Below are 22,261 nucleotides of genomic sequence, written 5' to 3' on the forward strand. Positions count from 1 at the left end.
CACTGGAAAGTTCTATAGGGCCTGGATGTGGAAAGGGAACTGTGATTTCGGTGCATTATTACATGACTGTTAGAGACTGAGTGTGAACGAATGTGGCCTTTGTTGTCTTTTCCTAGCACCACCTCGTGCACATGAGGGGGGGAGGGGGTTGTTATTTCATGTGTGGCGGGGTGGCGATGGGAATGAGTAAAGGCAGACTATGAATTATGTACATGTGTATATATGTATATGTCTGTGTGTGTATATATATGTTACGTTGAGATGTATAGGTATGTATATATGATTGTGTGGATGTGTATGTATATACATGTGTATGTGGGTGGGTTTGGCCATTCTTTCGTCTGTTTCCTTGCTCTATATATATATATGTATATGTATATGTGTGTGTGTGTTTTAGGAAAACCCTCTGCAAGAGGTTACATTCTGAGTTCAAATACACTTTTGGCAAAGCTGTATTGATGGATGGGAATTCACCATTTCCTTGATCCTTTATGGAGTGCAGCCTCAAAATTTTTCTCATGATTAGAGGGATCCAGAATTATCGAAGTTGCTCTATCTTTCTCACAATTTGAGGGGTCCAGAACTGAAATGCATGATGTATCGCACTATTAGATGATTTATGGAATATCATGAACCACTGAAGCATGTTAAGGGTAAGATCAGTGCTGTTTTAGTAGTAAAGAATGCTACTGATTTTATGACTTGGACCATTTTCACTGCAATTATCACAGTAATCAGTAGCCCTTTATTGTTGAATACTATATATAGAATGAACAAAATATGACAGCTTTTGTTGAATGGTTGTGGTTTTGTTTAAAGTTTATGATGGAATTCATAGTAATATTTCAGAGACTCAGCCATATACAATTCACAATCTATGGAACTGGGCTTAGTTAATGTGGTGCTGGTATATCGAGCAGTTTCCCCAAATTATTGTGGGTATAAGTTTGCGATTACAGCATGCATATAAGTGGCATGCATTGGTAGTAAAAAGCAACTACATACATCCTTGTAGTGTGCCAACAAGAGATTGGCATCAACATTTCAGAATTTCAAAAAATGAAAATAACCAGGTACTGGTGGAGATGCTCGTTGTTAAATTTCTCAGTTCATTAGAAGCTTTTTACCCATGTACCCACTACTTAGACCTGCCTCTTTGGCCTTGTCCCTTGTTTCTCTGTGGTGGTTCATATCCACTGTTTGTTAATTGTGTAGTGCAGGTGACTGTAGCACTAGCAGTAATTAGGACTGCCCTTAGCTAAGGGCCATTTGCCCTTTTACTATGCTGATGCTGATTGTAATTGATACTGTACAAATGGTTTGGAAATACAAGATATTCTTAAGGTGGAACTTTTATTTATCATTCTAAGAATGAAAATAAGCTCTGATAGTTACTTAATAGTTTTAACTAAACTTTTCCAAGTAGCATCTTTTGAAATATAGTAAATCAGTTCTGTGTCATTAAGGCTAACTAGAAAGTTTTGTGTAGTGGATTTAGCAATTTGCAAGCCATGATTTTCAAGAAAATGCTTGTGTCTACTTTGATGACAGTAATACCAAGCCTTTTTTTTTCCTGAGGTAGTGTTTTAGTTTTCAGTGTTGTCCAAATTACTTTACTGATCTCTAACCTTTTGGTGATTTTTCTTCATGCTTCCGCCTGTATGTGCACATTTTGTCCAGTGCTGCTTTTATCCAAATTCTTTTTTCACACCATTCTTACCTTAATTTTTGTTATCACAGTTGCCAAATAAAGTGTACCTAGACCTTAAGCCAGTCTCGCACTTGATGCAACTAACATACCCCAAAACAAGTCCTTACCTTCCACCCATTCTCCGTACCCAGTTTTTCCGTAGATTATTTCTACCAAATTTATATCCCTCAGCTCTACTGCTGATAGGTGGCAACACTACCCTCCCTCCTGAAAAAATGTGTTCTTAATTTTCCTCAGCCTACCACCAAAACTTATCATTAATCAGAGTAATAGACCACATTTCACCTGAAATATTCAAGAAATTTTAATCATATTATTTGTATGATCCCTTCTCGTGCAGCTGCAACAATTTTTTTTATATTTCTTTGTATATATCTCTTGAAGCTAAAGTAAAGTATTGTACATCATATGGGAGAGAATTCGAATATTTACCATATTTTTATATCTATATGGCCAGTGCAGAGTTTAATGTGATTTTTCCAATGGACCGTTCGCTGCATCATGTCAGTCCTGCACAAGCTAAAAAGAATATTAAAGAGAGTTTACTGTTGCTGAATAGTTAAGCCCAGGTTGACGTATACTTATAGGTGCTGAATATTTCCAGTAATTCTGATGGGTTAGCAAAGTATAGAGTTTAATAATACAAACATTGTGTTAATAAAATGCTTTTATCTAATTCAGATCATTCATACTACAGTGGTTCTTTGTTTAATGTACTGGATGCATTCCTGAAAAGTGTTAATTGAAAGTGAGATCACTGTAAACAAAACCAATGTTATCAAAGATATAATTTTTTGAGATAGAGATATTCCCCTAAAGATTATTTCGGAACACGTTTCCTCATATGCTGTTCTGTGTGTTAAGTACAATAAAGATTACCATAGAATTGAAAATAAAGTTCTTACCAAATATCAATAGGGGATTATATACCATTATATTGCATTATCACATTATTGTCATTTTGTTAACACAACCACAACTTCTGCACCAAATGCTTAGTGCTTCTTACTCATTTTAGAAGGGCCATAATACTTATCTGTCATGCAGGAAGTGGACTTGAGCATTGGGGAACAAAAGCATCACATTTTTTTCTATATCAAATGTGGATGCAAGGACAGATGAATGCTCTGCAAATGCTTCTGTAATTTAAGGGGTTAAACATTTAATATATGTTTATGCTAGGAAGTACTTGTTTAATCCATTCACTTCCACTGACTGTAGGGTTTCTTATGATAACACCTTGATAAATTTCATGCCTGAGGTATTAGCAGGAAGAAGAATAGTGACAGTATTAAGAAATAGCAATACATGAAACTGATGCTAGACAATGAGCCAATTGCCATCACAATGTCAGAGAGACTTGTATCCACTTGCTTTCACACAATCTTTGGCCCTTGCTGGCCCATCTAAAGCCCAAGGAGTGGTACTGTAAGAAATTATTGATATCCTGGGTGAAGTAGAGTCTGATGAACTCAGTGAGTTAGAGTGAAAAAGAAAAATGAGAAAAGTGAAATTGAAGACAGTAACATCTCTGAAATTGACAATCCATGTGCCACACAAAAGACAAAGAAAACAGATAGGGGAAATCAGCTGAGGTTGGCTGACCACATTATATTGAAAAATTAATTATATTCACATAAATGTAATGAAAGAAAATTGAAGAAAGAATGTAAATAACCAAACTTATAATTGCAGATCCTTGCTGAGTTGCCAGGAGGTGGAAACTGTACAGTATGTTTGAAATCATTATAGCCTGTTCCTTTACTTTCTTCTGACAAATTTATTTTTTTTATGGAGTAACTCACTCTTTATAGTGCAAAAATACTTGAGAGAGACTGCTAGGGCTTACATAAGTAAATAAACGAAACTGTGGTCTGAAATAACTTTGTTGGAAAGATCTCTGAATTTTTCCAATATGTATCAAGAGTATTACATATACCCATGCCTCACTTTATGTGGATTTCTTATTGCACAAAGAGAAACATATATAGCAAACCAATAAACATGCCGAGAAAAATGAGATGTGAGCATCAGCTTCGTGGTCAGCACAGAGGGATTCTCCCGTTATCTTCATATTATGTAGCTTCTGACATCGAATAAACTTATATAGCCATCCATCACTTGATTGAATTGGCTCTGGCTCAGCTGCATTGTCTTCTTCACATAAAAGCTCATAAATCTTTAAAGATTTAGACCTGAGCTTAAGGTTACTGAGGCTGCTTTTCTTCTTCATCTCATACTCTGAATAACTAGAGTATTTTCTGTCTTCATAAGTGGATTTTTAACCCATGTGGTTTCCCTGGCAGACAATGGAGTAGATTGGACTACAGTACTTAAGAGTTTTTTGTGGATTCTTCTTTATGAGGTTTATTGTAGATCCACCCAGGTTGTAAGCACACTTAAGCACTGATGCTCCCTTACCAGCAACAGCATGTCTGAGATTTCTAGTTTTATTTCTAAGGTGAGAGTGGTTCTCTTCATAAATATCTAATTACTGACTCAAGAGTAGGAGATTTGCTGGATGTTTGGATGCCATATTACACAATCACAGTGGGTTGCAGGAAAACCATACTAGCAAATATACTCAAATCATGTGGGTTACACAGATCTACACACAATGATGGTAACTGCAAGACTGACCCTTTATTGGAACCTGGTGCACTTGAGACCCATGTTTACTTTGCCCACCAGCCCATACTAAAGTTTTGGCATACTTTCTATTGCTTGCACCCACATAGTGGGAATTTTGACTGCATAAAAAGGAGGACTGGAAGAAGTAGGTTCTTCGCAAAAATAGCAAAATTGTGTATGGTAATCCCACATAAAGCAAGGATTGGGTGTATTCATAAAAAAATATTCAAATTGATTTATGCTGAAGTAAACACTAAAGAATCTAAATGTATTAGCAAAATGAAAGTAAGAAGTGGATGTGGAAAGGGAAAACTCCAAAGAATACTCGTGTATCTGGCAGTGCTGACAGGAATATCACCTCATATACAAGCAAACTTTGATCCTCTGAGAGGTTAGGCAAGCTATTGGAACATAATATATACAAAAATGGGTATGTTTGAAGGAATAGTGGTTCCAACAATGTTGTATGGTTGAGAGGCGTGGGCTATGGATAGAGTTGTGCGCAAGAGGGTGGATGTGCTGGAAATGAGATGTTTGGGGACAATATGTGGTGAGGTGGTTTAATTGAGTAAGTAATGTAAGAGTAAGAGAGATGTGTGGAAATAAGAAGAGCGTGGTTGAGAGAGCAGAAGAGGGTGTTTTGAAATGGTTTGGGCACATGGAGAGAATGAGTGAGGAAAGATTGACCAAGAGGATATATGTGTCATAGGTGGAGGGAACGAGGAGAAGTGGGAGACCAAATTGGAGGTGGAAAGATAGAGTGAAAAAGATTTTGAGTGATTGGGGCCTGAACATGCAGGAGGGTGAAGGGTGAGCAAGGAATCAAGCGAATTGGATCGATGTGGTATACTGGGGTCGACGTGCTGTCAGTGCATTGAATCAGGGCATGTGAAGCATCTGGGGTAAACCATGGAAAGTTCTGTGGGGCCTGGATGTGGAAAGGGAGCTGTGGTTTCGGGCATTATTGCATGACAGCTAGAGACTGAGTGTGAACGAATGGGGCCTTTGTTGTCCTTTCCTAGCACTACCTCGCACACATGAGGGGGGAGGGGGATGTTATTCCATGTGTGGCGAGGTGGCGATGGGAATAGATAAAGGCAGACAGTATGAACTATGTACATGTGTATATATGTATATGTGTGTGTGTGTGTATATATATGTGTACAATGAGATGTATAGGTATGTATATTTGCGTGTGTGGACGTGTATGTATATACATGTGTATGGGGGTGGGTTGGGCCATTTCTTTCGTCTGTTTCCTTGCGCTACCTCGCAAACGCGGGAGACAGCGACAAAGCAAAATAAATAAATAAATGAATGAATATGAATATATATATATATATATATATATTTCTTTCTTTTTTTCTTTCATACTGTTCGCCATTTCCCGCACTAGCAAGGTAGCGTTAAGAACAGAGGACTGGACCTTTGAGGGAATATCCTCACCTGGCCCCCTTCTCTGTTCCTTCTTTTGGAAAATTAAAAAAAAACTGAGAGGGGAGGACTTCCAGCCCCCTGCTCCCTTCCCTTTTAGTCGCCTTCTACGACATGCAGGGAATACGTGGGAAGTATATATATATATATATATATATATATATATATATATATATATATATATATATATATATATATATATATATATATCCATTCCATATATATATATATATATATATATATATATATATATATATATATATATATATCCATTCCATATATATATATATATATATATATATATATCTTTTCTTTTCTTTCAAACTATTCGCCATTTCCCGCATTAGCGAGGTAGCGTTAAGAACAGAGGACTGGGCCTTTGAGGGAATACCCTCACCTGGCCCAATTCTCTGTTCCTTCTTTTAGAAAAAAAAAAAAACGAGAGGGGAGGATTTCCAACCCCCCGCTCCCTCCCCTTTTAGTCGCCTTCTACGACACGCAGGGAATACGTGGGAAGTATTCTTAATCCCCTATCCCCAGGGATAATATATATATATATATATATATATATATATATATATATATATATATATATATATATATATATATATATCCATTCCATATATACATATGGATTGATCCAGGGCATGTGAAGCGTGTGGGATAAACCATGGAAAGTTTTGTGGGGCCTGAACATGGAAAGGGAGCTGTGGTTTCAGTGCATTATACATGACAGCTAGAGACTGAGTTTGAAGGAATGTGGTCATTGTTGTCTTTTCTTAGTGCTACCTCGCGTGTGTGCGGGGGGGAGGGGTGTCATTTCATGTGTGGTGGGGTGGCGACGGGAATGAATAAAGGCAGCAAGTTTGAGTATTGTACATGTTTATATATGTGTGTCTGTGTATGTATATATATGTATAAGTTGAAATGTATAGGTATGTATATGCGTGTGTGGACATGTATGTATGAACAAGTGTATGTGAGTGGGTTGTGCCAATCATTCGTCTGTTTCCTTGCTCTACCTCGCTAACGCAGGAGACAGGGTGTGAGAGAAGAAAGTTGAGAGTAAATGTGAATAAGAGCAAGGTTATTAGGTACAGTAGGGTTGAGGGTCAAGTCAATTGGGAGGTAAGTTTGAATGGAGAAAAACTGGAGGAAGTGAAGTGTTTTAGATATCTGGGAGTGGATTTGGCAGTGGATGGAACCATGGAAGCATAAGTGAATTATAGGGTGGGGAGGGGGCAAAAATTCTGGGAGTGTTGAAGAGTGTGTGGAAGTCGCGAACATTATCTCGGAAAGCAAAATTGGGTATGTTTGAAGGAATAGTGGTTCCAACAATGTTGTATGTTTGCAAGGCGTGGGCTATGGATAGAGTTGTGTGCAGGAGGGTGGATGTGCTGGAAATGAGATGTTTGAGGACAATATGTGGTGTGAGGTGGTTTGATCGAGTAAGTAATGATAGGGTAAGAGAGATGTGTGGTAATAAAAAGAGTGTGGTTGAGAGAGCAGAAGAGGGTGTTTTGAAATGGTTTGGGCACATGGAGAGAATGAGTGAGGAAAGATTGACAAAGAGGATATATGTGTCAGAGGTGGAGGGAATGAGGAGAAGTGAGAGACCAAATTGGAGGTGGAAAGATGGAGTGAAAAAGATTTTGTGTGATCGGGGCCTGAACATGCAGGAGGGTGAAAGGTGTGCAAGGAATAGAGTGAATTTGAACAATGTGGTATACCGGGGCCGACGTGCTGTCAGTGGATTGAATCAGGGCATGTGAAGCGTCTGGGGTAAACCATGGAAAGCTGTGTAGGTATGTATATTTGCGTGTGTGGACGTATGTATATACATGTGTATGGGGGTGGGTTGGGCCATTTCTTTCGTCTGTTTCCTTGCGCTACCTCGCAAATGCAGGAGACAGCGACAAAGCAAAAAAAAAAAAGAAAAAAAAAAAATGTACATCCCAGTCTGGGCCTTTGGGGATGATGAGCGCTCCCTGCATGACTCCTTCTGTTTCCCCTTTTAGAAAGTTGAAATACAGGGAGGGGAGCGTTTCTGTCCCCCGCTCCTGTCTCCTTTAGTTGCCTTCTACGACGCGCGGGAATGCTTGGGAAGTATTCTTTCCCCCGTATCCCCCATATTCAAAAGCCACAGTGACATCACACATCCCTGCCTCACACCTACATGTGTCCCGGAACTTTCGCTCAGCTCTCCATCCACTCTTACGCGTGCATCTGCTCCTCCGTAGAAGGCTTTTACACAGTCCAACAGTTTTCCCCTATACCAGGGCTATTCAATTACTTTAGGATTAGGGCTGGATTATAAAACTAAAATTGATGGAAGGCCATATGTTTATTGTAACTACTACATTTAGTCATGATAAAAATTATATATATATATATATATATATATATATATATATATATATATATATATCCCTGGGGATAGGGGAGAAAGAATACTTCCCACATATTCCCTGCGTGTCGTAGAAGGCGACTAAAAGGGGAGGGAGCGGGTGGCTGGAAATCCTCCCCTCTCGTTTTTTTTTTTTTAATTTTCCAAAAGAAGGAACAGAGAAGGGGGCCAGGTGAGGATTTTCCCTCTAAGGCCCAGTCCTCTGTTCTTAACGCTACCTCGCAAATGCGGGAAACGGCGAATCGTATGAAAAAAAATATATATATATATATGTGTGTGTGTGTGTGTGTGTCTGTCTGTCTGTCTGTCTGTCTGTATTTTACTCTGGGATGATTACTCTACCAGTTTCCAAAATTAGAATATAAAAAGTAGCCCTTTGCTTTCTTGAAATCCCTTGGCACACTTGGGTATCTTTATATGTATTGCAGATCACAGTGAATGGGTTGAACTCTTAACTTCATGTATTCCCTGTATGTCAAAGAGGTGACTAAGTGGGACTGGAACCCCCTTTCCTGTATTTCATTTTCTACAAAAGATAAAGCCAATATGTAGTGTGTGGGTGTAATCAAGATGAGAAGCGAGGAGAGAGAGGTAGTATATTTGAGAAAGGAATCTGGATGTTATTGCTTTAATTAAAGTGAAACAAAACTAAAGGGTGCTTGGGGCTTGAACATGCAGGAGGTATGCTGCACAGGATAAAGTGAATTGGAGATATGTTGTATACACTGGATTGAAGAAGGGCACATGAAGCAGCCTGGGGAGTCCATATGAAGTTGTATAATTCCTGGTTGTGAATTGGGGGCTGTGGTTTTCATGCATTACACATGACAGCTATAGAATAGAAGTGAACAATTGAGGCCTTTTCATCAGCTTTTCCTGATGCTTCCTCATTGACACAGGAAAGAGTGAACAAGTATGCAAGTGTGGGAGGAAAGCAGCTTGAGGCAGTTGGAAGTTTTTATCAGAGGTGTAAGGCATATGTAAGAAAGAAGAGAGGAGAATGAATTGTTCCAATGAAGGTTAGTCTGTGCCAGGGGTGTGTGATATCACCATGGTTGCTCATTTTGTTAATGGGAGGAGTGTAGATGGGGATAAATGCAGTATGCAGTCTTTGGTTAATCAAAGGGCCTGAGAAGTGAGTCATTTGTTAGCTGATGATACATCACTGGTGTCACATTTGAGAGAAACTGCAGATGCTGGGGACTTAATTTAGAAGTATGTGAGAAAGGAGGAAGTTGAAAGTAAATGTGAATAAAAGCGAGGTTATTAGATTTAGCAGGTTTGAGGGACAGGTTAGTTAGTTTTAGATGCCTGGGAGTGGACTTGGCAGTGAATGTAACCATAGTAGTGGAAGTGTGTGAAGAACTTGTGGAAAGAGAGAACATTATGTGGGAGGGCAAAAATGGGTATGTTTGAAGTTATACTGTATAGTAGTCTCAACAATATTATGTGGATGCAAGGCATGGACTAAAGATAAAGCTGTGCAGAGGGTAGATGTTGGAAATGAAATGTTTGAAGGTAACATATGGTGTGAGGTGGTATAATCGAGTAAGTAATGAAAGGATGAGAGAGAGTTGTGGTTATGAAAAGAGTGTTGGAGAAAGAGCTTAAGTGCATGTGCTGAAATGGTTTGGACATATGGAAAGAATGAGTGAGGAAAAGCTGACCACATGTATATATGTGCCTGAAGTGGAGGGAACAAGGACAACAGGAATACCAAATTAAAGATGGAAGGATGAAGTGAAAAGGATTTTGAGCAATTGGGGCCTGAATGTGCAGGAGGATGAAAGGTATGCACAGGACAGAGTAAGCTGGAACAATGTGATTTACATGTATAGGGATCAACATGCTGTCAGTGGACTGAAATAAGGCATGTGAAGTGACTAGGGGAAACCTTGGAAAATTTTGTGGGGCCCAGTTGTGGAAAGGGAGCTGTGTTTTGGTGCTTTGCATATGACAGCTACAGAATGGATGTGATCAAATGCAGCCTTTCTTTGTCTGTCTGCACTACTTCCTAAATATGGGAAACAGCAATCAGGTATGAAATATCTATAAGACATATGGAGTAATTTTTTATGTGTTATTAGGGGCCACTGGTCCTTAACCCTGTATTTACAATGAAACCACTGAACTGACCTTCAAGCAACTGAGATTATGATTTTTCTGTCTGTTGTAAAGTAAAAAAAAAATGAAATATTGCGACAGCAGTGTATGCCTGCAAATGAAGCCATTTTTTGTTCCCAAAAGTGCCTTCCTATAACAGGAATGGCAGTTAAAAAGATATTGAAGCACTATCCACTGCAACAGGCAGCAGTTTAGTAGGACTTGATGTCGTTTTAGCTGTGTTTTGATTGGAAACAATCTGGGTTTTGAGTAACCTTTCCCAGTTATGTTGAATTTTTATTAAATTCTATATACCAGACGTTATTTCTTGTATGGCATTTTCGTAGATATACTGCGCTAGTCTCAGTGTAATTGTGTGTTTTTATGATGCACTTTTTACATTGATTCTGAAATACCAGGTATTGGCTGTAGCATAGCTGTAACAAAAAAGTATTTGTGGAAATTTTTCCTTAGTAACATAGGTTTTGCAGTTGAAATCTTTCTGAAAGTGCAAATTTGTTACTACTTTGAATGTGAGAAATACATATCACTTTTTTAATTATATGAAAGAAATATGAAACATCCTAATTCATGCTACGCACAATACTTTTCAAGAAACAGGGCAGTGTTGAAGATACAGCAAGCTGACCATTGCTTTCTCTTTAATGATTTTTTATGAATGATTCACCTCAAATATTTGCTCCCAGCTTTTCTTAGGGTGAATACGTAGTAGCACTTACGTTGCAAGTTTTATACGATCATCTTGTGAGGATATTATTGAGAAATTAGAGAGGCTGCCTGTATTGAAGACAATATTCAGGTTCATATAACTGACCTATAATAGTTCTAAAGTTGAACCCCGTCAGCCATATCACCAATGTAGTGAATAATACGGATGCAAGTTTATCCCATAGTTTGATGTGCCATTTATCTCTGGTAGATTGCATTTTCACTCTAGCAGTAGGTGAGCAGATCATGCAAGTGTATCCATGGAGTGAAGTTGAAAGTGACTGGCAATAGTAACCCTATCATTAGGTGTGATTTAGAATTGACACATGACTGAAACTGCAGGAATTTGAATTGATAGAACCCAGTTACTGTGGCAATAAATCAGTGACTTCTGTGAAACAAAAATGTGTTAGTCACAAAAGAATATTCCTCACATTCATGTTTTTATTTGAGGGCTGCTGGCTTTGCTGCACCAGGCTTGATTGACTGTTATTGTTCACCAAGCACTAGTAATTTTCAGGGGACTATGGTTCCACTTGAGAGTCCCAAAACCATATCATGGTAAGTGCTTTTATAAGAATTCTCCTCTGAGGTCTGTAAGACCATTGCTACTGGCTGTCTCCTTATTTGACAGTTTACTATATGGGCGTTATTATCTTAAAATACTAATTGGTATGAGCATTTAATCGCTTTTACTCTCAAATATATTGCGCCACTAGACATAGCTTCTTTCCAAAGGATTTCTTCATGGTTCTACCTCGTACTACAGTATATCTCTGTGAATATGTGCTACACCTGACTATGCTTGGGAGCCTTCCCTATGAGGACTCTTGTCCTAACCATCATCAGAAAATCTGTTTCTGTCATATTATCTCAATTTACTTATAAGTACTAAAGTTGCTTTTTAAAAATACTGCATCTCTTGGGTCATCTCATTTCGACTTTAACTCAATGTTTGTACGACGTGTCTTTTCAACAGTCTAGCTCCTTTGCTGCTAGATTGTAATGAAAAACTATCTCTGCATCTTCTAAACTGAATCCTCACCACTTTTAATACCCTCCACCTACCCCCATCCCACCCTTAATATTATCCAGTTTGTCACCACGCCCCAACCGCGCCCCTCAGTAGTTGGCGTTTTCTGGATGGGACCTAGGTTAACCAGGCTTGGGTCCTGGCCACCTACTGTCAACTATCACCACTCTCAACCAGTGCTACCGTCTACCTTACTTCAGTCTTGGAACACCAGAGCAACGCACAGTAGTGTAAGTGAGGGCATCATAAACGGATTTCCCTACAGCAGCATATGTTAACTCTTGAGCATTACAACTATTGTAGTGGCTGTCAGTGTTTAATACTTGTTCTCTTTCTCACATTCTCTCTCCATCTCTCTCTCTCTCATTTTCTTTCTCTATCTCTCACCAGATGGGCAGGAGGGTTCTTATTGTTAATGTGTCTGTTTAATGTTAACAAGTTTATTAACGTGCAGTTTTCTTTTCCAAGAACAAATTTAATGAATTAACTAAGATTTGATGACAAAATACACACACTAATTTACATTGCAAAAGTAAATACTGCAAAGAAATAGCTTACCCCTTACTTGTTTAGTTGTATGCAACACAAACTGACAGTAGTATAATATAGTCCTGAAAGATGACAGATTTTAATGTAGGTGCCAGTGTCATTATTCTTGGTAATTTGAAAGGGTTGCTTAAAACTTTCTCAGAATTGAATTTGCATGAGAACCCAAGTATCCATATACATAGATATAAACTAGCAATCAAAATGTTTTTGTTGTGTGCAACAAGCAAGTTAGGAATTAGAGCTGTCGCTACCAGTAGACTGAGAGCTTGGCAGAATAAAATCTGGTGTTACTTGTTGCAAGCAGGTTACCAGTCAAGATTTCAGTGGTGGCGGTAGCCTGCTGGTGATGGTTGTAGCTGATGCTGTCTTGTCCTCAGGCCCCAACACTGAGGAAACCACGGAACCTGGTCTTGGAATTGGAATCATCATTGCAATTGTTGTCATCGCAGTGCTTGTCACTGCAGTTGTTGTTGATGTGGCTTGCTTCTTTACAAAAAATGCTGGTTTAACTGCAACCATCGTTGGAAAACAGAGCGTGAAAGATAAAGATAAGGAAGCGATGCTTGAGGATGGGCAAAATGCCAGGTAAGTCGTTTATATTTACGTTTTCTCTTGCTTCCCTTTTCCTATGATAGCCCTTAAATAGTAGGTATTGTAGATGCTTTGTAAATATGTAGTTTATCAACTTTCCAGTTTTAGTATTAGGTATATCTTTTCAGAACTTTCCTAACATAGAGACTTATGGTATGCACAATAAAGTAGTGTAATACTTGTCCAAGTATTCGTCGGGTATACATCTTTAGAATGACAATCTGTAAGTGTTACACTACTGTCTTCCACTTCCTCCTTAGTGCTGATACTCTCAACGAAGAATCCAGGGATGAAACCAAAACCATCGATGAAAAACCTGTCCCCGAGAAGGAACTTCAGAAACCCCCCGAGAAAAAAGTTGAAACTATAACAGAAAAAGAAACGTAAGAAAGGTTATGCTAAAATATTGATTGTTTGTGATTAAGCATAACCTGCAATCATAGGCAGTGATACTTTTATTTCCAGTAAAGTGTTTTTGCATGGATGTTAGTTTTTTCTAGCTATTGATAAGATATTAAGTTTACCTTTTTATTTAACTTTTAAAGCTATTATCAGTTTCAAGACTGCAGCTAAATATGTCATAATTAAATATTTTTACACTGCTACCCTTCCTTTCCCATTTTTAAAGAAATCTGTTGGTTAATGCTTGAAAAAGAATGAATACCCCATAGTGCTGTAGTATTTATGTTTGCATTCGTAAAATGGTTCATAAAATGAGAATGGATACGTTAATGTCAGTAAGCTGCTTTACTGTTTAATTTCAAGCTGAAGCATATTTTGATAAATACCACTGTAAAAGATATGAATAGTGTGTAGTTCATCATTTAGTCCTATATAAGAAGGAATCAAGCAAGTTTTCTTGTAAAGAAACTTTGTGTAACATTTCTTTTCCTGTGATTAGCTCAGAAGGCATTATGATTGCTGCTTTTGATATGCTTGGCAAAATTTCATTTTGCAGTTTGCTTCAGTGCCTGATTTTAGTCAACATGGCTTATTTTTAAGGTATAATGTAGGGGTAATTTTATATCATGTAGTTTTTACTTCCTACAGGTCATCCAAGCATTTGGCACCTTTGAGTACATTGTCCAATTACCTAATCAGAATATATGATAGGATTTATATCAAATGTTAGAATGTTGTCAATGATTATTCAGAATTGTATTGATTATAGAAGAAAAGAGTGCAGAAAAGAGAGTTCAGAGAGAAAAAAAGTAAATATTATTGTAACAGCTCGTGGCCATAAGCAATGATCATCAGTGGTTGAAATTGGAGGTAAAGAGTATCACATTGTACCCAATATAGAAATAGGTATTTGCACTGGGACTGATTCCAGAAACTTTTAATATAACCATTTACCATCCCTGGTCATTTCATCAGTTGATGATGGCCATCGTTTAAAGATGGAGCGATAAGTAGTATTACCAACGATATTTTTAGAATCTGTCATGAGATACATTGGGGGGGGTGAAGGACTTGGAGTGCTTTATATTCCTGGATGTGGACATGGTAACTGATGGAAATATGAGAGCTGAAGCTGATCATAGGATGGGGATGGGGCTTATGTTTTGGGTGCGTTGAGGAGTGTTTGGAAGGGGAGGTGTGTAAAGACAAAGTTAGGTATGCTTTTTGGTATAGTAGTCCCATTGGTTTTGTATGGATGCTAGTCTTGGAGTCTGAATGTAAAAGAACAGAAGAGTTTGGCTGTGTTGGAAATGAACTGCTTTAGGACAGTAAGTGATGTATGGAGGTTTGATTTTGTATGGGATTTTTGTTAGTAAGCAGATTAAGACAGAGAGATGACAGGATGTATTGAAATGGTTGTGTATTTGGAGAAGAGTAAAGAAAGACTTGACTTATATATATGTGTCAAAGGTGGAGGAACCAAGTTGGAGGGGGAGACCAAAGAGATGGAAGGATGGGATGAAAAGGGCTTTATGACTTCAGGGCTTTGAACATTCAGGAGGGTGAGACTTTTATTTTTGAGCTCACTAAGTTCCCCTTTCATCTTATGACATCTTTTTGATGGGTTTTAACTTGATCCCTAAGCTTCTTACCTTCTATCTGTAATATTATTAAATTCTTTTACTTAACACTTTCAAACTTTTTCTCTAAACAATGACCACTTGTTTCCCACTTGGTATCTTTCTCATGTTACTTCTTGTTGAGAATCTTAAAAAATGCATGGTACTTATGCTTCCACATATTCGATTTGACTTAAGAAGCTCTTAATTTGTTTCCCCAAAATAGAATATTTCACTATTGTAGCTTGTCTGCAAACAGTTATGATATATCCAGTGATTCCTTGTATACTCCACTTGTATGTTGCCTTATGGTTGTAGATATTGTACCATCTGTCTTTGCTCTTAGTCGCACTTTTATATACTAATTCTTAGGCACATATGTTCACTCAGACCATGTCAGTCACTCCCAGTATTTACTGTATGTATAAACTTTAGGTGTACAGATCATTAAAGATACTGATGCATTGGGGTTGGCAACATTCTGAGCTTTTAATTTGAACTTGATATTTTCTACCCCTCGTTTTTATTATTCAGGGATTGGTACTCACTTTACTCCCTTCCTTTACTTTTACATTGCTAGAGTGTAGATCCTCAAAAATTTTCAGTATAAGCATGTGTATGATAGGGAGAGAGTTTTACACTCATTACCCTCTCTCAACCTTGTTCTTATCCTAAGGGAGGTACCCATTTATCTACCTGCCCTGAAGGTAGCATGAACACCTGGGTTGGGTGCAGGCTGACCTCTGCACCCAGGATGTGAACCCATGTGGGCACAACCCCAGGGCTGGCCTTGGTGGCTCATGGTCAGTATTGCTAACCACTACACTATAGAGGCCCAGTTTTCTGTAAGTTTCATTGGAATTTGGATTTAAACAATGCCTCCTTATGAAAAGTATGCCTTATAACAATGGGATCAGGAAAAAAAAAAAGAAAAACGTAATTTCTTGGCGTAGATATCTGCTGAAAGTTGAAGTGCAACTTTTAAAGATTAATCCAACCAAAAGTTTTTTCTAATAATAAGACTGGAAGATTTGAAAATACCCTTTTTTTGCTAAAGTGGGGAAAGCTTCTCCATTAGAACATTATCAGTTTTTGTCTTGTCGTAACACAGATTTCATTGGTCATGAATTATTACATCGGACAATGTTTGCTTACTTATTTAGGGCTCCTGTAAGCCTTTGTAAACAAGAAGCATATCAATGGTTCAGTAGGATGTTACTCCTTTCACAGCTGCCTAGTGAGTGTGCCTTGATAAAAGTGGTTCTACCTTGGCTCTCCTAAGGAATCTTCCATTAGATGAGATTATTAAACATTAAAAGCTTATGATAAGCATCTCTTTTAGACAGAATCTCTGCTTAGATATGGTTGACCTCCCTTGTGTGCCTTTGGGCATGCCATTTTCAGATGGTGATGATTCAAATCAAAGCTTAATTTATCATTGAAAGTATGTTTTTTCAGAACATCCCACCTCTCCATATGGTGTGCTCATAGAACAGTCCAGAGTGAATGAATGTATGCTTTTAAGGACACATACTGTCTGTTGTAATGGAAGTAGAGGTCTGTCTGTACTCAATGATTTCCCATCCCTTCTTCTCCCTTTTATTTTCCTTGTTCTTTGAAAAAAGGCATCTTTAGGTTTACAGTAGCAGGACTGAGGTACAGATTTAGGTGGGTTATTAGTGATATGTATTTGTGTTTATGAGTCATCACCTGTACCTCTGAGCTAATGATGTCATAGGCTTGAGTGGGTTGCTATATGGTTACTGATTCTTCAGATCAGTTTTAGATGGTTGCAGTTATTATGATAGTCAAAGAGGACTAAATTGCCTTTGTTATACACTGTTTGAAGGTATAACTCTTGTGAGCAAGTGATTATTGTGATGCTCATTTAGCTATCCCTTTAGTTGAGAAATAGCTCTTGCTACTTCAGGACCAAGATATTTTGCTCAGTTAAAGGCATAAAATGTGTCAGACATGTTATATTTTTGAAGAACCAAATTGCTCTTGCAGTTTTGTTTTGTTAATATTCATGAAGATAAGATTAAATGATGATTAGTGTTTTAAACGAGATTACAGATTAGAATAACGTTTTCAGTCATTAGATATATTTCTGAAGGTTGGTTTGATTCTTGTATACTAATTTTTTTCATAGATTAGCACAACTTACTGAGAAACAAATGACCCAGCTTGAGAAATAGGACTGATGTTGTAAATCAGTAATGTTTCATTATCAAACAAACTGAAGTAGCATTAGAAAGACAAACTGTGGTGTTAATCAGGAAAATTTCATGATTAAACAAACTGAACAAGCATGTGTTTTGTTGAGACTCATTTCCAGAAAACCGTAATGTCAGAATTCTTTTTAAATCTACTTTAGTATGAACTTTGCAACTTGTTGCTACTTAGAAACTGAAATACTCTATTTAGAGCCTATCTCTGTTCAAAAAAATGTAGTTGTATTTTTTATTAGTCAGCTTTTTTAAGCACTGTGCAGAGAATTTGGTATTGCATGTTTTTGTATGCTCATCTAGATTCTCTCTCATCCTTTTTCCCCACTTCTTCCTTGATTAGTGATGACAAACATGAAGGAAATGGTCAAATGAAGCCACAGAAGGAAGAACCAAAACAAGAGCAGCAGGAGTCTGATGAGAAAATTAAGGATTCCACTGAACCTACAGAAACAACTCCGATGATTCAAGGGTAACATTTTGCATTTCTAAGCATTCTCAGTTCATGTTATCTAACTTTTCTTTTATTAACTCCTCAAATTTTTAATCTCTCTTTCTGTTCTCTTTCTCCCCTTCCTTTGTTGTACTATCCATGCTATGTCATTTTATCAATATATGTACACTGAACCTTGCATTGTGTAGCAGAGTTTGCTCTGGGGCATTTCAAAATAGGAAATGTTTTGTAGAATAAGTTGAAAGTCAAAGATTCAGTTTCGGGAAAACTGAAAACTCTCAAAACTGGTAGTGCATCATATTTAGCACTACTGCCAAGATTTGTCAGAATTTCTAGTGTTCGCTGCTTATTACACCATTGCCCATACACAAATACACTTACACACACACACACCTCTCTCTCAAAATAAAGTGAATGTATGCCGGACTTATTCTTATTTACTTTAATTTCTGACTTTCCTATAAAAATTACTGACTTAAGACATTTTAGTTCTGCTAGCTGTTTTTTCTACCTGTTTCTTGTTCAGCATGTTGCTTGAGAGAGTGAGAGTGGGAAAAGAGCCTTATCTTTGCTATTCTTTTCTTCTACTGCTTTTAAGGAGACCATCTCTTCTTCATTAGTGTTAAGGCCAGAACAGTTCACCTGGAGCATGGTTTCTATATGTTTGCGTAATTCTCTTTCTTTATCTGTTTTATGTTGTGTGATAACCTCATTTGTAAAGCTTGATATTTGATTTTTGTGCCTGAATATTGCTTATGACGCTCAGGAATGTTGTATATATAGCAATCATGTGAGAAAATGGTAACCAAAAAGAAAGTCTTTACTCATTTAATGTGTTTTTAAAGATTGTTTTATAAGCTTTTAAGTATGTTTCGCATTCATGTGAAGTTATTTAATGTTGCCATTTTATAAAATGATCTGCTTCTGTTAGTCTGTGCAAATAATTTTCAGTGTACTTGATTCATAATAGCAAATATCCATGCCTTTTTGCTAACCGCTTGCAATATATATATATATATATGGCATTGCTGTGGAATTTATTAAAAAAGGGGGTGACTGTATTGTTAACTGGTAAGGTTATTTAATGTATGTATGATTCATGGTGAGGTGCCTGAGGATTGGCGGAATGCTTGCATAGTGCCATTGTACAAAGGCAAAGGGGACAAAGGTGAGTGCTCAAATTACAGAGGTATAAGTTTATTGAGTATTCTTGGGAAATTATATGGGAGGGTATTGATTGAGAGGGTGAAGGCAAGTACAGAGCATCAGTTTGGGGAAGAGCAGTGTGGTTTCAGAAGTGGTAGAGGATGTGTGGATCAGGTGTTTGCTTTGAAGAATGTATGTGAGAAATACTTAGAAAAGCAAATGGATTTGTATGTAGCATTTATGGATCTGGAGAAGGCATATGATAGAGTTGATAGAGATGCTCTGTGAAAGGTATTAAGAATATATGGTGTGGGAGGCAAGTTGTTAGAAGCAGTGAAAAGTTTTTACCAAGGATGTAAAGCATGTGTACGTGTAGGAAGAGAGGAAAGTGATTGATTCTCAGTGAATGTAGGTTTGCGGCAAGGGTGTGTGATGTCTCCATGGTTGTTGACTTTGTTTATGGATGGGGTTGTTAGGGAGGTGAATGCAAGAGTTTTGGAAAGAGGGACAAGTGTGCAGTCAGTTGTGGATGAGAGAGCTTGGAAAGTGAGTCAGTTGTTGTTCGCTGATGATACAGCGCTGGTGGCTGATTCGGGTGAGAAACTGCAGAAGCTGGTGACTGAGTTTGGTAAAGTGTGTGAAAGAAGAAAGTTAAGAGTAAATGTGAATAAGAGCAAGGTTATTAGGTACAGTAGGGTTGAGGGTCAAGTCAATTGGGAGGTGAGTTTGAATGGAGAAAAACTGGAGGAAGTGAAGTGTTTTAGATATCTGGCAGCAGATGGAACCATGGAAGCGGAAGTGGATCATAGGGTGGGGGAGGGGGTGAAAATTCTGGGGGCCTTGAGGAATGTGTGGAAGTCGAGAACATTATCTCGGAAAGCAAAAATGGGTATGTTTGAAGGAATAGTGGTTCCAACAATGTTGTATGGTTGCGAGGCGTGGGCTATGGATAGAGTTGTGCGCAGGAGGATGGATGTGCTGGAAATGAGATGTTTGAGGACAATGTGTGGTGTGAGGTAGTTTGATCGAGTGAGTAACGTAAGGGTAAGAGAGATGTGTGGAAATAAAAAGAGCGTGGTTGAGAGAGCAGAAGAGGGTGTTTTGAAGTGGTTTGGGCACATGGAGAGAATGAGTGAGGAAAGATTGACCAAGAGGATATATGTGTCGGAGGTGGAGGGAGCAAGGAGAAGAGGGAGACCAAATTGGAGGTGGAAAGATGGAGTGAAAAAATTTTGTGTGATCGGGGCCTGAACATGCAGGAGGGTGAAAGGAGGGCAAGGAATAGAGTGAATTGGAGCGATGTGGTATACCGGGGTTGACGTGCTGTCAGTGGATTGAATCAGGGCATGTGAAGCGTCTGGGGTAAACCATGGAAAGCTGTGTAGGTATGTATATTTGCGTGTGTGGACGTATGTATATACATGTGTATGGGGGGGGGTTGGGCCATTTCTTTCGTCTGTTTCCTTGCGCTACCTCGCAAACGCGGGAGACAGCGACAAAGTATAAAAAAAAATATATATATATATATATATATATATATATATATATATATTTTTTTTTTTTTTTTCTTTTCATACTATGCGCCATTTCCCACATTAGCAAGGTAGCGTTATATATATACACACACGGGAGACAGCGACAAAGTATAATAAAAAGATAAAAAAATAGAATAAATATATACACACACACACATATAATGCCTGCCTATGGAGTAGGTGTCAGGGGACTGCAGCACAACCATCAAGGATAAATATGAAATGAAAACTGTATATTCACCCCAACTAGTACCTTATTGATTTCCCTTCCCTCTTTAGACATTCCTTGAAACTATCAGGAACTGAATCAGCAAGAATCAGAAGCCATTTAGGATTCATCTTTGCTGCCCAGATTTCACAAATGTCTGCCTCTAGCTTCAGTAGCAGTGAAATATCCCTGTTATGAAGTTTCATTTTCATGAGCACCCACAGGTATCATATTTGAATTTAGATCCAGTGAATTCCCAGGCCAGTCACTAAAAACTTCACTGCATAATCCTTAAGCTAATCGATCAGTGACTAGTGTGGCTGTGTGCCAGGGAGCCCCATCGTGCTTGAACACACCCCAGCCTTGCACAATTTGATTGAATCTGGAAGATGGTCAATATATTTGAAGGTAACTATGTCTGTTCGTAGTTTCACACTTTGGCAACTCTACAAGGTACTGAACACCATAATAACTGAAATGTTCCCATACCATAAGGGAAGCAAGGAACTTGACAGTGCTTGCAATGGATTTGGGGTCAAATGGATCACAGCCAGGTCACCTGTACACATGCCCACCACAGTCACCTGTTACAGAAAAGGTAGACGCATCTCTCCAAAAGGCACTTTTGATCTTAGCTATATCCCACACTACATATTTCTTACAAAATCAACTTTTCTTGTGGTGCCTTTTGGTTATAAATGGTTTAGGATTCAGCCTACAGCTGCATTACATAAGGTCCTGATGTAAGTGGCACTCCACTGTCCTTACTGACACATAACTAGTTTTTTTGTTTTTTTTCTTATTTTTTGCACTCAAGCATGGATCTGCATCCACTTGATATATAAGAACAGTAAGAGTACAGTAAACCCTCAATTTAACAGACTAAGGGGGAAGGTGTTTCCATCAGTACTGAAAGTCCGTTGAATCAAATGAAACCTTTGGGCCATTTTTCAGTACAATATATGGTTCACATGCTTTCTTTTTCACTTTTTCTTTTTCGCTTTCTTTCACTGGATGCCATTTTGAATTGTATTATATTTATTTATTATACTTTGTCGCTGTCTCCCGCATTAACTTGGTAGCGCAAGGAAACAGACGAAATAATGGCCCAACCCACCCCCATACACATGTATATACATACACAGACATATACATATATACACATGTACATAATTCATACTTGCTGCCTTTATTCATTTGTATGTATTACAAAATTAATTTATAACAAATAAAGTCACAATTCTATGTATACAACCTGACAGCAAGCTTGGAGCAGACTGAGACTGAAACAAAGCAAGTGTACCCCACACTACCAAAATCTAAGTGTGATGTGAAATGCTCATGATGTGTCTTTTGAGATTTTTTTGTTTGTTTTTAGACATTATTGATTAATGCATTATTATTTGCTTGGTCTCTTAAATCCCAAATCCATTATATCAGGGTCAGTTAAAGCAAGCATTTACTGTATGTGAAATGGATTT

General features: G+C 38.0%; 1 protein-coding gene across 7 annotated transcripts in view; it reads left to right on the top strand.

Moving 5' to 3' along the window:
* The window catches only part of LOC139765693 (fasciclin-2-like), a 276,821-nt gene that overhangs the window by 242,436 nt on the left and 12,124 nt on the right, over nt 1-22,261 (top strand). For 4 of the 7 annotated variants that reach the window (XM_071693461.1, XM_071693455.1, XM_071693456.1 and 1 more), the window contains 3 exons: nt 12,975-13,182; nt 13,449-13,571; nt 17,781-17,909. In XM_071693461.1, coding sequence (XP_071549562.1) covers nt 12,975-13,182; nt 13,449-13,571; nt 17,781-17,909 — 460 coding nt within the window. The remainder of the gene's footprint in view (nt 1-12,974; nt 13,183-13,448; nt 13,572-17,780; nt 17,910-22,261) is intronic. The other 3 variants (XM_071693458.1, XM_071693459.1, XM_071693460.1) reach the window with 1 other exon arrangement.

The sequence above is a fragment of the Panulirus ornatus genome, chromosome 55, assembly GCF_036320965.1.
Source record: "Panulirus ornatus isolate Po-2019 chromosome 55, ASM3632096v1, whole genome shotgun sequence".
Lineage (NCBI taxonomy): Eukaryota > Metazoa > Arthropoda > Malacostraca > Decapoda > Palinuridae > Panulirus > Panulirus ornatus.